The 17,578-nt window shown below is 38.6% G+C and overlaps 2 protein-coding genes across 4 annotated transcripts; both read right to left on the bottom strand.

Moving 5' to 3' along the window:
- Nucleotides 1-4,302: 4,302 nt before the first annotated feature.
- irf4a (interferon regulatory factor 4a) lies at nucleotides 4,303-10,795 on the bottom strand. 2 transcript variants are annotated; one of them, XM_080861427.1, is made up of 9 exons: nucleotides 10,670-10,795; nucleotides 9,791-9,997; nucleotides 9,402-9,588; nucleotides 8,528-8,613; nucleotides 8,258-8,429; nucleotides 7,652-7,732; nucleotides 6,894-7,286; nucleotides 5,378-5,490; nucleotides 4,303-4,568 (listed from the first exon to the last, which is right to left on the bottom strand). In XM_080861427.1, the coding sequence occupies exons 2-9, from the start codon at nucleotides 9,986-9,988 to the stop codon at nucleotides 4,416-4,418; spliced, it is 1,383 nt and encodes a 460-aa protein (XP_080717553.1). In that variant the 5' UTR covers nucleotides 9,989-9,997; nucleotides 10,670-10,795; the 3' UTR covers nucleotides 4,303-4,415. The 2 variants fall into 2 exon arrangements, with proteins under 2 accessions (XP_080717553.1, XP_080717554.1); XM_080861428.1 differs by having other exon boundaries at nucleotides 7,652-7,699.
- A 666-nt stretch (nucleotides 10,796-11,461) lies between these two features.
- dusp22b (dual specificity phosphatase 22b) lies at nucleotides 11,462-16,375 on the bottom strand. 2 transcript variants are annotated; one of them, XM_080861692.1, is made up of 7 exons: nucleotides 16,239-16,375; nucleotides 15,775-15,808; nucleotides 15,588-15,670; nucleotides 14,646-14,695; nucleotides 13,111-13,185; nucleotides 12,007-12,178; nucleotides 11,462-11,858 (listed from the first exon to the last, which is right to left on the bottom strand). In XM_080861692.1, the coding sequence occupies exons 1-7, from the start codon at nucleotides 16,257-16,259 to the stop codon at nucleotides 11,718-11,720; spliced, it is 576 nt and encodes a 191-aa protein (XP_080717818.1). In that variant the 5' UTR covers nucleotides 16,260-16,375; the 3' UTR covers nucleotides 11,462-11,717. The 2 variants fall into 2 exon arrangements, with proteins under 2 accessions (XP_080717818.1, XP_080717819.1); XM_080861693.1 differs by lacking the exon at nucleotides 13,111-13,185.
- Between the last annotated feature and the right edge of the window lie 1,203 nt (nucleotides 16,376-17,578).

Below are 17,578 nucleotides of genomic sequence, written 5' to 3'. Positions count from 1 at the left end.
TAGCCACCAGGTTAAACACTGTTATATCATAAAAAAAATAATATATTATTAATTACTATAATTATCAATATTAATTCAAAAGTAATTAACAGACCACAAAACTTGCTTATTCCAAACTCTCTGTACTTTTAAAGCTGTAGCGGTGGGACTGTGTGGGATTTGTGGGACTGTGTGGGGCTTGTACATGTGTTTCCCACACTCACTGAAATGGCAGTTCAGGCACATTTGCAGTCTTACAACCACTCTTCTGATTTGATCTGGATCTGATTCTGAATTTGAGCTGAATCTTAGGTTACTTAGCTTACTTACCTAGCATGGCTGCTTGTGCTTGCAGGCCCAAATGTAACATGGTTGCATTCATATAACACTTTTCTAGATCTTCTGTCCACTCAAAGTGTTTTTAACTAAAAGTCAAACTTCAGCTGTACATTTCAAGCACTTTATCTACCACATATCAATAGGTGGTGTACAATCCCCACTGTGATTAACCTACCTGTTGCACAGAGCCAGAAAAACTGAAACACATGCAGGCCCAGGGAGAATATTCTTACCATACATGGGGGGCCCCTGAGATTTGAAGCGGTGACTTTCTTGCTGTGAGGTAACAACACTAACCACTGAACCAACATATTTCAACACTGTCTGTGTCAAGGCACCACATCTATAGACACCCTCTGATTTTGGAATATTCTCTTTTCCTTACGTTCCCCATATATGATGATTGTTATTATTTCACTGTTTTGAGATTCCCCCACAATCCTTCAGCTAAACGGTGTCAATATCTGTCACCACTGTTCCATAAAAAAATACAATTTTACATTTAATCATTTTCCTTGATTTGACCGACATGTAGCTAATCTAAAATCAGTCTGAATATATAAAGGTAGAATTTGACCTAGAACAGTTTTGACAGTATCAAAAAATTATACATATTTACAAAAGTAAATACATATTTTAAAATATATATTTTTGAAAATAAATCTCAGAATTTCAGACTAAGGAAAAATTTGTTTTAGCCAAAACACACACACACACACACACACACACACACACACACACACACACACACACACACACAAAAGGCCGTTCAGCTATCTTAGTGAGGACCTTCATTGACATTATGGTTTCCCTAGCCCCTTACCCTAACCATAACCATTTAAAAATGAATGCCTAACCCTTACCCTAAACCTAACCATAACCTAATTGTAACCCTAACACTAAAACCACATTTTGAGCCTCAAAATAGCCTTCAAACTTGTGAGGACCGGTGAGTGTGTCCTCACAAGTGACTGTTGGTTCTCACAAGTATAGTAGAATGCAGATTTTTCGGTCCTCACAAAGATAGCTAGACAGGAACGCACACACACACACACACACACAGAGATAGATAGATAGATAGATAGATAGATAGATAGATAGATAGATAGATAGATAGATAGATAGATAGATAGATAGATAGATAGATAGATAGATAGATAGATAGAGCGTGTGTGCGTGTGTGTGTTTGAATGTGTGTTCTGACTACAGCCACTCCTGGTGAGTAGCCTCATGTCTGCAGTTTGACAGGTGTTTAAAAGTTACATAGTAATGGAGTGAGATCAAATTGTATTCTTACAGTTTATTTGCTGATGTTATCTTTTGACTTTTCTGACACTAGTTCTTCAGAATAAACCAATAGCTTTTTTTTTTTAACTGAACCTACACCAACCAGCAGATGTCAGCAAAACATTGTTAACTTTTAATGGGAGCAGACCTATTTATTTGCCTTGACTAAATCATGTCTTTTTTCACATAAATTAATAAATAAACCCCAGCCGTTGTGACACAGCCAAATTTCTGTCACTCTGAATAACAGAATCAAAGGATGTCAGATACACACATGTATCATGGATAAATTCACAACAGTGTTACAATGATTGCTGTGATGTATTTTGCAATGTCATTTTTGAGGTTAAAAATATCAAGTATTAGTTTGTGTATATCGTGCTCATATTGCATTATTACCACAGTCAGATTCATCAAGTCACTGAGTCAAGACGGAACAAACAGAATCACTCTCTTTTGGAGAAAGTGTTGCAGCTGATGTGTTGCATGTGGTTTCATTTTCCTCTATAAAGTCTTTTAAACAATGTCGTGTGCATTAGCTGACTAAACTGTCAGCTCCAGAGCTTCAAGCTGCGAGTTTAGACAATGTCACTTGGAGTAACGGCTCATAAAGGCGGAAAAACTGAAGCCTGACTACAAATTATGTGGCTTCCTGCAAAGGGGGAAACACCATGGCAAATGTGTGAATGTGTTTTTCTTTTCTTTTCTTTTTTGTTTTTCTAACCAAATGTGACTTTTATTCATCCACCCTTTTTCTGCAAATGTGGGGAGCTCAAACATAAACCAAGCACAGTACACATGAGTAGTTAAAAAGTTTATTCCAAAATAAATTTGTTCTCATGGCAGTTTTATATTAAAATAATCTCCATGTTAATATCTGATTCTTATCCTTTTTTTTTTTAATAAAAAACATTTACAATAACAATTAAAGAAAATCGTGTGGTTTTAGCTGTAGTTTGCTTTTACTGTAACTGTAACCTGTGACGCGAAAAGGGTGTGTGTTTGTGTTTGAGTCACTGATGCTGTAGGTGGGGGAGTCACATGTTTTGTCCTGAGTCCATAAATGTCACTTCCAGATAACAGTAATTCTGCAACTGTGTGACACACACGTACACACCTACACACATGGACACATGTGCTTTGTCACACACACAACGGCACGTTGTACATTAAGCTGTCTGATTCTGATTATGTGACATTTCTGACTGTGAAGTAATGTGAAACACAATTTCATGCAGTGGACAATCGGGCAGTTTCAGGAGAGCGATCTTTAAGAGGGAAAATTATTTAAGATTCATGAAAAAAAACAAAAACATTTTGGTCAGACATTTGAAGCCATTGTGAAAGTAATGTGGTTTAAGTGTGAAGGAACTAAATGCAGAGATTGAAACTCTGGATCACAGAAGAAAAACATAACAAAACCTTTATCCCTCGTCCTTCAGCATTAACCTCTAGGGCTTCAGCAGCGTGAGGAATTCCACTCGACTCATTTTGGCATTATTCATCTTATACTGCCTAGCGATTCACAAAGTGCCATCTCGTGTCATGAATATCGTTCGTTGGCTACCTTGTGTGTCAGAATCTACCCTCAGGCATGGGAAACAGAGAACTCCTCCCTGTGTAAACCGGCACTTGGACCACAAAGGTAGTTTTCCTTCCTACTTATTAGGCCACTAGTTTCAGGTCAAGAGGAACAGGTATAGTTTCCCTACAACTTACGGGATGAGTGTGATTTTCCAGTCAGCTTCCGTCAGTTCACTTAGTTCAGTGCTAATCATGACCAGCAGTAGAACAGCTCATGGACAACAGCATGGTTTGTAAGCCCTGTAATGCAGAATGCTGTATCTCTCTACGTTTCAATAGGGGAAATGGGTCAAAATTATGTTTTGAATGCTTGACAAAGAAGACAGCGTCCATGGTTACAAAAAGGCTGTTTTGAAACTTTTTTAAAAAATTTCTGTAGAAACTCTAATATCAGTAATGAGCTTTTGACCCCTTAGATTATCTTGCAACATCTTGCAGGAGGGCTGCGTGAGAACCAGATTGAGATTGAGAACCAGTGTTCAAGGCTTTTTGTGCATCTGTATTATAATTTTCTCTCACTTTCTTCCAGCTCTATCAATAAAACTAAGAATTTGGGAAATACATTGGACTACACTATCTTATGATTCACTTCCCTATCTAGCAACTGTTATTTACCATATCATGTATTGTAGTCGAGTGTAGAAATACATTGTGCTAAGAAGTAGAGCTGGCTATTGTCTTCAGTGCCACTTAACTGCATAAGACCAAGAATCACATTTTCAGCTGTTACCTGTAAATAACTAACTAAATAACTATTCATTCATGTTGTTTTATCGCTTTAACATATCAGTGTTTGTCTTAGGGGCCATTCTTCCTGTGCACCTGTGCTAGTACTTCCTGTCTCAGTTGCCCTCCGCTCTCCTCATCCCCCTACCCACAAACCGCATCCTTCACACTGTCACAATAATATTTGTTGAAAAAAAAACTCCACAGTCACAGACACAAAGACTACGATGCATAGGTGTGCAAGTGAAAACAGGGTCTTCCCCATCTCTACCCCTAGCTAACGTGACAGTTTCTACCGCTTACTGTACACAGGACTGCAGTCACAAGCGATGATAAAAAGTTGAAGCATTACATTCACAGTCCTGTACATTTGTATGTATGTATGTATGTATGTATGTATGTGTGTGTGTGTGTGTGTGTGTGTGTGTGTGTGTGTGTGTGTGTGTGTGTGTGTGTGTGTGTGTGTGTGTGTGTGTGTGTGTGTGTGTTTTGTATGCATGTCACTCCTGAATATGCTGCAGAGGTCTCTGGGAAGAGGGATAGTCAATTGTAGGAGAGGTGTTTTGTTCCTGGATGTGTTCATAGCTCCGTAGGTAGTGACCATTGTTCTGCTGGTAATAGTACACGAGTTTCCTGGCAAACAAAGGCTCCACCTAAAAGGAGAACATGACGATGTATGAAACATGTATGTTAACGTACCTATACAAGCAAAGACCAAACAACTAAAACAACCAGTGGAAAAAGGAGACTTTATGGCTTTTATTTCTGATTTTTCCCTCCCAAAAATCATGACTATAACCTCTAATTAATATCAAAAATGGCGAAATAATATATCAGTCTTGTTAGCTAACTAGTTCGCTAGCTTGAAAGAAAATTACGTTTTTTCTTTTTTTTTTAAACAAATAATGGGAAATTAGGCCCATTTGTTATAAAACAAAATTAATGACTTAGGAAATTCTTTTTTTAATTATTAATTTTTAAATAGAATATCGCCTTTTTAGCCACCATCCATCCCTCTCTCCAGTAGCCGTTATGAATGTACATCTCTCACATAAAAACATGCTAATCAATCAACAGTAAAATCCATTTTCTGTTATTTTACGAATGACGAATGAAAGCTGCTGACCTTAGTTATACATCTAATGGTATAACTAACATGCAACTTCCAAGAAACAGACCGTTTTCAGTTACAAATAAAATCTAAGAAAGCAAGTGAAATATAGCTTTAAGTTTAGCTCCAGTATCATAAACAGCAGAGGCTCTTGTTTAACTACACTGATTCCAATTAAAGGATGGTATTCAGATCTCTTGTTTTCTGAAAATATGCATTTTCTAATATTAATACAGACTACTTTGATTGATCATTTAAAATCTGTTTTCATCGCCTACAGTTATTGTTCTTTTTGCTTTGTTTTTTGTTTTATTGGGTAAAGTTTTACAGTTTTAAGCGAGTTTTATGTACCTGTGCTGTGATCATCTTCCTAGGGCGTTGTGGGTCAGGATATTCGTCTCCAAAACATAGCACCACCTGGTGTCTTGGTACATGACGGCCATTATGGGCAAAATCTTGAAGTTCTGTTAGAAAAAAGAACAAGGTAAGAAAGTTTAACCAAAAAAAATGAGGTGTAATAAACACAAAACCCAATATGTACTCAGCCATGACATGTTTAGATTTCAGGTTACTAAAAAAGACATTAAAATCCCCTTCTTGCTAACGTGACATTTTCCTTAATCATGATGACTTTTCTGGAAACTACTGATGAGAATGACGCAAAATTTAACGTAAAATGGCACACCAAGCATTATCTTGCAGTGTGGTGGACCACAGGAGGTGGGTGGGGACTCCACATGCTTCGGCCCCCTGCTGAGAATGTGAGTGGCTTCTTAATGCTACCTCAAGACTTAAGAGGGACTTACCCAGACACACCACCTGCAGCTATCTCCACCTTCTTCATTGTCATCTCCATTATCAAAACCATTATCAATATGATCAAAAGCCATCGACATGCTTTAAGTAACTGAAGCTGTTTACCATTACAATGTTAATTATTCAAACCTGTCAAGGAATTTAATGACCGATTGTTTTTTTTCCATACGAGTATCCTCTACGCTAGGACAAAAGAAAAGATGGAGCAGAAGATATATTGGCTTAAATAGACAAAAATGTCTATTGAAAACAAGTGTGTGTGTAATCTGTATGATCTGAATAGCAAATTGAATGGAAACTCATGAAATCATTTTGTCCTTCAAGAAATATTGTAAAAGCTTGCAATACAATTCAGCATAATGGAATAAAAACACCTCAAATTATGAGTTTGAATAAGAAAAATAACTAATTCGCAAAAATAACACATTTTACTAATATACTTCGGTATATATTTATAGCTCTTATATTTTAAAGGCAGTCAGTGTGTGCTATACGTTACGTCTAAATTGCCAACAGTTATGGGGAAATTCTACAGTATAAGGCAGGTTTAGTTACTTGTTTCTTTGACGATTCAGATTTTGGATCCGTAATATTGCTTCATTATAGATCAAACTACTAAACTATGGAGAAAGCCAGGATTTTACATGGTAACACTTTTACTTTAACCTTACCTATTTGGCATTTAAAAGCAGCTGTACAGTCCAGATCTGGGCATATGTTTGTTAAATGGATTTGTCAGTGGGCAACCAGTGTATAAGTATAGAAAATGTTTTTTCATCATGAAACTCAAGGTTAACATATTCTGTGCAAATTCTAAAGACTTTTTTTCCTATTTAAAAAAAAAAAGACATTAATCAGTGAAAAGATTTTCTGACCTAACTAAAATAAAAGCCCTGAAAAGCACTTTCACCATTGTGGTCCACAAACAGAACAGAAAGTTAACATTTACAGTTTCACAAAAGCAGAAATATTGCATTGGACTGCATCACTTTTCTTGGGCGTTTTTGTGTGCTGTAGGTGGAAACACTGTAGCACAGCAGATATCACTTACCAATAAGGAATTGATGGGTGTCAAACAATTTGCATGACTGCTCCTTCTCCAACTTGTTGGGTTTATCCATATATGGAGCCAGAGGTCCTTCCCAATATACTCTGCCTTGGCACAGGCGCTTAGCATACAGCCCATCGGCTGCCATCCACAGAAGCACTCCCTTGTCTAGTATGTTAGGAAGCATCTCAGCACCCTGTCTCTGAGATTCAGGGTATGGGAATGGGAAAAGAATGACTTCTGCCCCACTGTGAAACTTGTCCTCTGGGCATGGAGAAGAAGGAGAGGAAGAGGAGGGAGAGGAGGAAGAAGTGATCCGGCATCCTTGCTGGCTGGTGGTGGTAACTTCCTTTACCAAAGTCTCTCTGTAGAATAGGGACACGTGCAGGCTAAGATCTGATGGAAAGAGAAAAGCATACATCAGGAACATAAAAATTTGAGCCTTACTGTATGATAAAATGTAGGTCTCGAAAATTGCTAAACTTAAATAAAACTTTTATTTTCGCAGTCTTTGCATATAGAGTATTGCTTATTTCCTTCTAACCTTTCCCCAAATATTCTCAACCCTGAGTTTTTGTCTATTTTAAATAGACATGTTTCATGTTCTGAGATTTAAAAAATGGAAATACTAAATGCGTAATGTGTTTGTAGTTTCTTACCTAGCCACACAAATAGATGTAGTGTAGATTAGTGAATATTTAGAAACAAGCATAGGAGTTAGTAAGAGTATCTGTTTAAATGGGCCTGAAACAGTTCTTTACCTGTTATGGCATTGTTATGGTCCACTGCATACATGGGCGGTTGAGACTCTGAAAAGTAGGTGTGGAAGGAGAGCTGAATACCTGCATGAAATTAATGAAATAAAATAAATGCGTGCAATGATTAGAAGGGGAGCATGCAAAAATTTAAAAGGGCAGGAAGAATAATTTTAAACTCTTATTTTTAACAAAGGAAGTATGAAGAATGTATCTCATCTAGCGCACCATAGCATGAGTGTGGAACTGTGGATAATCACTCTTAAAGCCAGGTTTGCCTACAGGTGGTAACATCAAATATATATCATGATTTGTAAGGAAGATACTGCAGCTAAATAGTTGTTTATATGTTATTTAAGATTTGCTTTTGATTAACAGGATATTGACATACTTAAAATATAACGTTCTGACTGAAAGTAAATAAACTCCTACAACTACGACTGGATAAAAGCATTACATTACAAAATAAAAAGACATGATTGGAAGTTCCCTTTATACTTAATCTTTTACATCATTCAGTCTGGAACAGAAATCACTGAAACTTTTGAAAAATGCTAGCCCATTCTGAATGTCATATCTGTAAAGCGTAACATGTATAGGTGAATATTGTACCGTTTTCTGAGTGTGACCCTGGCCAGGCCCGACTGATTGATGATGGATAGTGGCACTGACTATACTGCAGCTCTGGAAGTGGCCCGTGGTGATGTGGAAGAGGCTGTTGTTCTGGAGGTGCGTGGTAATCTCTCCAGTCCCTTCTCTCCTGAGAAACCATAAAACCAGGTACCTGAAAGATCAAACGAGTGGTCACTCAGAAAGTATGTCATTAAACCGAAACATTTCGTTCCCATGTATGTGCTAGGCTCAGCCACAAAATCTGCTGACCTGATTGTGCAGGGATGTATATGGAGGAATATAGCTAAGGTTATTTGCATGTGGTGAGGTCTCCTCCACACTGGTCATCTTCATTCCTGTAAAAAAAAAAAAAAAAACCAACCCAAAAATGATTTCCCAAATAATCAATTTAAAAATAAAGGAGAAATAGTGTGAAAAGAAAGATTCAGAACAACAATGCTTTATTGCACAGAGTTGTAAAAATATGTGAGGTGCAATATGTCACAAACCACACTAATCAAATTTATTTTGGCAGGGCTGAACTGTGAATACGTTTTGCACACTTGTGAAGCTGTGCTATTTTAATTTGAGTGACAGGGTTATTTTCAAAGCTAGTGCAACAGATGATTGAGTTCATCTGAATCTTGTTTATTTGGAGAATAAAGTGTTAGTACAGATAGCAAGAATTGCTCTGGTGTGACAAAAAGCATTGTATGATGGCAGAGACTTAGTTATGCAAGGCTGGAGGTCGTCTGGTTGTGTTATGTGCACCCTGCACTTAGTAACCGAAGCCCTCTAAAAAAAGCACTACGGCCTTTTTGGTACATGCTTTGGCTTCCTTTGTGCTTCCTGCCTCATCACAACTGCAGTGGTGCATATGTATGTAAAAAAAATGCCATAGACTATAAACAATATAAGTTGCTGTGTGAAATGTGTCAGTATTCTGTATGTGCAGGTGAATCAATGCTATGGCTATGGCATGCTTGTAGCCTGTACTACTTGCACAGGAATCCAAATACAACCATTTTACTCCAAGCTACATGTGACATGTCCTACACAGGTTGTTAAAAGTGGTGCTTCATGTAATTCTACACAGCTTTAGAGTATTTTGCATGAACAATATCTAACTATATGTAATACTTACCTTTTTTGGCTCCCTCTGGAATGATTCTGTACACTTTGTACGGCTCAGAGATGTCCAGCTGGCTTCTTTCAACTATTTCATCAAAGTCATTGCTTTTATTAAGGGCACAGCGTAGTCTGGTTTTCCATGTAGGGGGATCTGGTTTATCTACACCTTCCTTATATTTTCCCTTGAACATCGCCCATGCCTGCATTAATCAGTGAAGAGATTTTTCTTTAAACTTCCTCTTTAGTCATGCCAAAGCAAGTCAGGAATTTGGAATGAAATAGCACATGTTTAGTAGCTTACATTTTTCATACTTTTTGCTGCAATAATTCATGCAAAGCGTTCAAAATGCAATTGTCAGATGTTTTAGGTGCACTGTGAGGAGAAAGACGGGATGGTCTGACCTTAAAGAGTGCAGCATCCTCGTCTCTGTTATAGTCTTGTTTTCCTGCATGCTTCCACGGAATCCTAAAGATGCTTTTTTCATCGTTCTCCCAAACCAGGCCAGGATATCTCCCGCTGTCAATCTGATCGATGAGCCACTGTCTCAGTTTGCCATTGCCGCAACTGACTGACAGGCCACTGTCTTCATCCAGGTTCATCTGTGCAAACTGAGATAAAATGAGATCAAACTCAACACATATAAGACCTGTGGGCGCAGTAAACGTTCTAGCTTATTTATTATTTTTGATTCTAAGTTTTAGTCCTCGCCCCAAATCTGATATTATTAATTTGCCGATTCGACCACTTACAACATGTTTGGTTGCAATTTTAAACCGAAAAGTCATCGTTTTTTTAATTAATGAAAGATTTGCCCTGTTAGTGAGCTCAAGCTCGCAGAGAATTTCCTCATGCAGTCACGCCGTTAGTAAAGGACGTGATCTGGCTCAAGTGAGTAAATATAACAATCACGTTTGGCACAATTTCCTTTTTCTGTCAGAGAAGTGTGACTTATATGAGACGCGTGCATAAATTAAAAAGAAAGTGTTATGATTCATCCGCAAGAGTTTAATCCCAGGTTTACAGAGGTGTGTAGCGGGGTTTTTTTTAATGCTGTATTGTTTAGGAGCTATAACTCTAATTTAATGCCAAAATTACACAAACTAGTTCATGTTTTTGCCCGTGTAGTTAAATGCTGACATTTTCACCTGACTGAAACTTGTGGGGTCTCATAAGAATATTAAATATTTACATGTATTTTTTTTTATAATGAAAGAATATATAGAGAGCGAGACAGAGAGGTTGTGTGAATTTTCTTTATAAAATGCGCTGATCTGGCTTACCTTTGAATATGTCAGGTCCACCGTTGAAATCTGTTTTGAAGCTTTCGGGTTCCAATTCTTCAACGTTATCACATCTTAATTTGTTAAAGGGAGGAGCCTATCGGGCTCTGAGAAGTTCAAGAGGAGATGTTAAGCGCTCGGGCGCTCATTTCTGTGAAACTCGGCGCCCACACAGCGCTGCGGTGGGGAATCCCTTTAGAGACACCCTGAGCAGACACCGGGACGGAATGGAACAATTACCTGTAAGCTACGCTCACAAAAATATTTCCCCACCAATTTATTCTTGCAAAAGTCCGCACGTCCAACCTATTTTCCACAAATAAAACTGCTGATGGAAACGCCTTTAAAGTCTTTCATGTGCTATTTGTTAGCAGAGGTAGATGATGACAGGGTTTAATTAATTATCGTCAAAAGAAAAGCCATGGTTGAATTCAAAAAGCTTCTCATTATAGGAGGGCTTTGTTAGTAATACCGCCATCAAGTGGCTGCCCATGCTCCTCCCCAGCTATCTGAAGTGTGTATAGGAGACTGCTGCATACAAAATCTCATAATGGTAAAACAAAAGTGATGTATTTTAGTTTCTTTTAGTCTCTGCGACACCTGCAAAAAAGACCGATTAAAAGAACTCTATCTTGGTGTTTTTGATGCCACCATGCATGACCTCCCCCCGGAACACAGACAAACAGGAAGACAACCAGGAAACAGAGCTGTAAACTGAGCACAGAGTGTGTCTTATCACCTTCAACATGACAGCCCACTGACCAGAAACCTCACAAAACACTTGAATTCATTACTTTTATTGGACAATATGAAATCATAACAGCACACAGTTCAGAACATTTATAAGTTAAGAAAACAGTACCAGGAACATCAAGTAATCAACACTAAAAATGACTGTGGACTGTACACAATAATGAATAGTCTTTTGCAGTATTTTATGTCCATGATATTTAAAGAATCCTTCCATTTGCGATACAAACACAGACTTCCAGATGGGTCTGTAACTTGTCTTTCCATAATCTTCCAAAGACCTCATCAAAACAGCTCATCAGATACCTCCAGGTGGGGTGTTTGCAAGTTCTTCTATTGCTTCAGCCTTGACTTTGGATGCCTGATCAAGCAAGTCACGTATATCAGCTTCATCATTAAAAGGATTCTCCTTGTATTCCGTCCGTAGCCACTCTCTGAACTATAGGAAGAAAAGGTTAAGTCTGTTAAAAGCAACGTAGGCAATTTTACTACATATAAAACAACAATGATGTCAGTTTGAATTGCAAGGGTATACTTCCTGTCTTTTCATGCTTCATTTTCAATATGCTCGCTTTGTTACCACCAACCTGTTCAGCTTCAGTTTTTTCAAATTCCTGGAGCTGCCGCTGGAAGCCCAGGTTTGGGCCAGCGCACGGCCGGACCACCTTCACCGCAGCCAGGGCTTCCTGCCAGCCCAATCCTGTCACCGTCATTATGTAAGCTACAACCAGCGTGACACTACGGGACACACCAGCCAAACTGTATGAAGAGCGGGATGGAAAACAAACACTACAAGATTTAGCAATTATGAATAAATCATTGTCAGTATTCACCCATGACACATTTACTGTAGATAGCAAATGACTCGTGTTACATTTGTACAAGCAAGCGCAATGTCCTGGTTTGAGCAATTTGTCCTCATTTAGAAAAATGTAGATGAATATTCAGAGTGTGCAGATGTTTATTAATAACACAAGCAAATAAAACTATCATGCAAAGAAGTAGTGGTGGTAATAAGGTGGAATGAAAGTCCAATTCTGACAGTAATCACTGCATTTAACACGGCGCATCTTGTTTAAAAAGGAAGATAAGTTCAGGAAGTCCAGTCCAGCAACTGGAAAAAAAGATTTGTTACCAGGAATATTTATAATTCTGTATTCTGTGCACACAATTTATTGCACAATTATACTGCAAGCAAAGGTAAAGGTGAGATACATAAAATAAATGAATAAGTTTTGGCCTTTGCAATGAACAAGGGACTAAGCATTCATAATTAGAGAAGGCATTGTAAAAGCAGCTCTTAAAAATAGCCACTTGTATTTCTGAGAAGACCCTCTGTCTAGCCAAATATAACTTTACCCTGTGAACACTTGGTCAGCTACCCTAGTACACGAACACAATGCAGTCAGACTTGTTACTGTACTCTGTTTTAGGAAGTTCAAGAATAGGTTTTTATCACTTAATCTCTTCTGCAAAGCAGTCACACATGAGTTCATTTGTGCACTTGTTTGTTGTGATCTGGGTTTTTTTTCCAGCTTTAAATTAACTACATTTAAATTTCACCATGTCTGCAACTGTTTGAGACAGACAGAGTGAATCTATGTAGGTCCGTTATTCAAATTTCACCTCTCAAGCTTGAGTGAACCTAAATTCTAGCTTGCAGGTAAAGATACAAGTAATCTAGGTCTCACCAGTGAACTAGGCAGCCTTCTCCTTTTAGGCGGGACTCGTGCATGAAAACAATACTTTGTTTGAAGTACTGAGATCTGTGGGGTACAAAAAAAGGAATGTAAAAATGGCTCCTGACTACCTAAAAACTGCTATGCCAACACAAAATCGCAGACTATATGCTGTTATTTTATCTTTGCCCTGTTTTTGTGAAAGGCATGGGAATGTTTTTGTAACTGGCATGTGAAACTATTGCTCATCCTCTCTCCATGAGGATCAGGGTGTGTTCATCTCAAGTAGCTGGTGTCATATTTCATGCAACAGGTCTCGAACAGCAAATGTCATGTTCTCAAAACCTTAGAGGTATGAGACATATGGGGGTGCTAAAGATGGCAGGTGCACATGTGTGCATATTTGTAGCATATCACATGTACAGCTCTGTGAAAAGATTTCCTCCCTTCCTGAGTTCCTTTGTGTGTTTTTGTCATACTTATGTGTTTCAGATTTTTTGAATTTCACTCCACATCCAGCCTGGATTACTGCCAGACATGTTAAATTTGTTACATCTGGTGTAAAACTAACAAAAGCATCTCATAAAAAGAATATCATAGCAACAGTCAAACATGATGGTGGTAGTGTGATGGTCTGGGACTGCTTTGCTGCTTCAGGACCTGAACGACAAGTCATAATTGACAGAAACATGAATTCTGCTCTCCACCAAAAAGTCATGAAGGAGAATGACTTTTTGGGTGTCAGTTCTTGAAGTTTAAGCACGTTTGAGTTATGCACACACCAGCAAGTCCACCTCTGAAGGGGTCAAAATGAAGGGTTTGGAGTGGCCTAGTGAAATCAGACTGAGATGCTTTGGTATGACCTTAAACAGGCCTTTCATGCTGGAAAACCCGCCAATGTGGATGAATTAAAACAATTCTGCAAAGATGAGTGGGCCAACATTTCTCCACAGTGATGCTAAAGGGTGGCAACACCAGTGATTAGTTTTAGGGGCAGTTATTTTTTCAATAGGGCGAGGTGGGTTTGGATAACTTTTTCCCTTAATAAATGAAACTATCATTTATAAAAATAAGAAATCAGGAAGAGGGCAAACACTTTTTCACAGCACTGAACATGTCTAGGTGTGTTTGTATACCTCTGCTAGCTAGCCAGCATACCATTTGCCAATAATCGTGCTATAATTCAAGGACTTAGCTGCAAGACATTGGTCATTGCTTTTAGTGTGAATATAATTAAAGACTATTGTAACACAAGCACCACCCTTGGCCATCTTCTCTAGTTTCACATAGAAATAACTGCGTGTATTTGAACGTCACACATACCTACCAAAATAAGAGCCAAGAGCTCAGTCCATTTGTGTTACTGTGCTCTTGTCAGAAAATAAATGTTTAGCTTGGGAAAGCATATCATTTACACTTTATCTTGGAGAAAATGAACCTTAGACACCCACACAAAGAAGCCTCAAATGGATGTAGTACGCTCTCACTCTGCCTCAGCTTTTCATTGTTCTGTGCCGCGCTGCTGTGCTGCACAATTTGGTACTTACAGGTTTTGTGTGGGAAGGTCAGCTGCTGAAATGCAGAGATAGGTCATCTCCTGGTGGACAGAGTATACTAGTCAAATGTCACGTTCTCCTAAATATTTAACACAGATCAGCTAACAGAATGAAGAATATAATAAATGTCACCAACACACCAACACAATCAGTGATTCACGATGTGTGTTGCTTATGGTGAGGGCAGGCTGTGTAACTAAAGCTGATTAGCCACTATACTAAAAACGCCAGCCTAATTGTTCTGTTGTCCCATTAAATTAGCTCTGAGCTGTCAGGTCATGGACCTGGGAACTCTTTGATGTCCTGCGGCAACCTCAGCTGTTCCAACTTATCCCGCTGATGCTTGATGGGATCTTGGAAGTTCAGAAACCATGACAAGACCAACCTCGGGCTCTCTGTTGCATTTCTCTCTTTGTAAATAGTTTGTGCTCTCTATCCCTGCTGTTCAGGAGGTACCATTGGCAGGGTGGGGGGTGTCTTTACATGTTAAAGCGTCAAAATCAATAATCCAGAAAAAAAAGAATAATGAAGAGAGACCGCATAGTCCGAGCTGGTTGAGACAAGAACAACCGCCTACTCTGAAACCCACGCAGGCACACAACTCAGCACACTGACAAACCAACTGCTGTTGACTGGCATTTTACATGATACTCTAAAGAATCACATGAGTAAAAGAAAGTCCCCTGTGTATGTTTTACTCGCACGGAAATGAGAGCTGTTTGCTCAAGGAAAAGAGCTACTGATACACAGTGGTTCCTGAACAACCTGACAGACCAGGTCAACTGTGGAGGGTGTCTGACTGCTCTCAGCCAATCAATCTGCTCAGCTTGTTTGCTGGATGACTCTATTTAAAAATTTATTAGAAATTCAATATGTGTACCTCTATGATACACCTGGGTGCTGAGACATTATAAGGCAAAGGGAGCTTCTCACCTGGAGGATAGGAGCTGCACTGTCATGAATCGACAGGATGTGTGTAATGTTGTTTCTGGCTAAGTGTTCTCTGTCCCTTGCATCTGACAGAAACGCATAACAGCACAGTCGAACAGCGTTATTATATCTGCACACATATAAGAAGTCAATTTAAAAATAATAATAATAAAGAGAAAATGAGACACACCTTTGAAATTTCCCAGGTATAAATCAGGAAGGACCTATAAGGAAAAAGAATACCGATTGCTATATCAAAAACCAATGATTGATACTGAGGTGGTGCAAACTGATTAAAGACCAGTCAGCTACAAAGATAAATGAAACCCTAAAATATGAAGTTATAATTACAAATTGTGTCATTTGATGGTCTGAATAGATAAATATTCAGGCACTAAATGATAATAACTAAAACAACAACAACAACAAAAACAATAACTATGCCAAAAATAATTCTAGTTTGATCACTGAACTGTGCTGTGATTAAGTATTCTAACAGCGATGCTACATTTTCTAATATTGCAAAGTTAACGAGGAACCAAACTTTTTATTCTATGAAACGTCCAAAAATGACCAGCACCTATCTTTAAAACACTGAGCACCGCTCACACAATAATTCCAACCTGAGGAGCACGGAAGAGAGGAAAATCGTACCTTGTTGATGCCATTACCCATGCTGAAAGACCCGCCTCACAGGAGAAGAGTTGGAACAAATGTCACACGCTGCAGCCTCGGCGCTGGAAAACGCGTATCCGGCGTCTCGATGCCTTCCCAAACCCGCTGAAGGGGAGCAAACGCAGTAGGTCTGCGTCCGAGCGAGCCGAGCACTGCTGCCCGAGGTTCCCGAGGTGGATGCTGGGAGCTGTAGTTTCCTAACGCAAAGGGCGTTGCAGACCTGTAGTAGATGTGTGTGGAGGAGTTAAACAGCCCCACATAAAAATATAATTATCGAAATCAACGAAAAGCTCAGTAATTTAATCAATATTGATCATTTTGCATGTAAAGATAGATAGATAGATAGATAGATAGATAGATAGATAGATAGATAGATAGATAGATAGATAGATAGATAGATAGATAGATAGATAGATAGATAGATAGATAGATAGATAGATAGATAGAGCCAGGACAGACAGGAATGGATCTTCTCACCTTCAACCAAAACCTCACAAAATGCTTGTCTTTATTTCCTTTGATGTCATTATAACAACACAGTGCAATAACACTGAAGATCGCGGTTTCTAACAAAGCAAAACACAAAGTATCCACAGGTTGTTTGTTCTGTTCCATACAGACGACCCAGTTTGGATGCCATCACCACCACCAGCAGAATGATGGCACCTGTGGAAAGGCTTTTAAGCAGGACAAACAGGAAACAGAATCTGCAAGCTGAGTATAGAATGTGACTTATCACCCTCAACCAAGAGAACCTTGACTTTATTCCTTTTATCTAACAGGTTGAAGTAACTAAAATAAATTGAAAACACAGCGAAAACCACTGTTTGCAACAAAGTGAATTATAAAATATTTACTGATTTATTTATTTAAAAAATCAGTAAATATTACTGATTTCCCCTACAGACCAGCCAGTGTGGATGCCCTCTCCACCAACAACACAACTTTTATTGTGACACCTTTGAAAAGGCTCTTCCAGAAATCGCGCTTATCCAAATGATTTTTCAAACAACATATGAAGGCACGTTTGGTTAGAAAAAAACTTTAATCTATGCTGCAGACACAATCAACTAGATGCATTCTGGCAGTTAACCAGTCTGAACAGAAATAGAGTGTGACTGCTGAAGGAGGCACTGAGAAACCAACGACAGGCTCGGGACTCTACAGTGCTGCTATTACAGAGAAATGATGGCATATGTCAGATCTCTACTGATAATTACTGTGATAAAGACATCAACAGGAAGTGCTGCTACCCACTGCCCAACATTGACAGCACATTTACACCGCAGACACCAGTTCACTTAACTTCCTGGTAATGT

This window comes from Rhamphochromis sp. 'chilingali' (genome assembly GCF_963969265.1).
Source record: "Rhamphochromis sp. 'chilingali' genome assembly, chromosome: 16".
NCBI classification, from domain to species: domain Eukaryota; kingdom Metazoa; phylum Chordata; class Actinopteri; order Cichliformes; family Cichlidae; genus Rhamphochromis; species Rhamphochromis sp. 'chilingali'.
The sequence above is the reverse complement of the archived record's forward strand: the minus strand, read 5'-3'. Positions and strand labels throughout refer to the sequence as shown.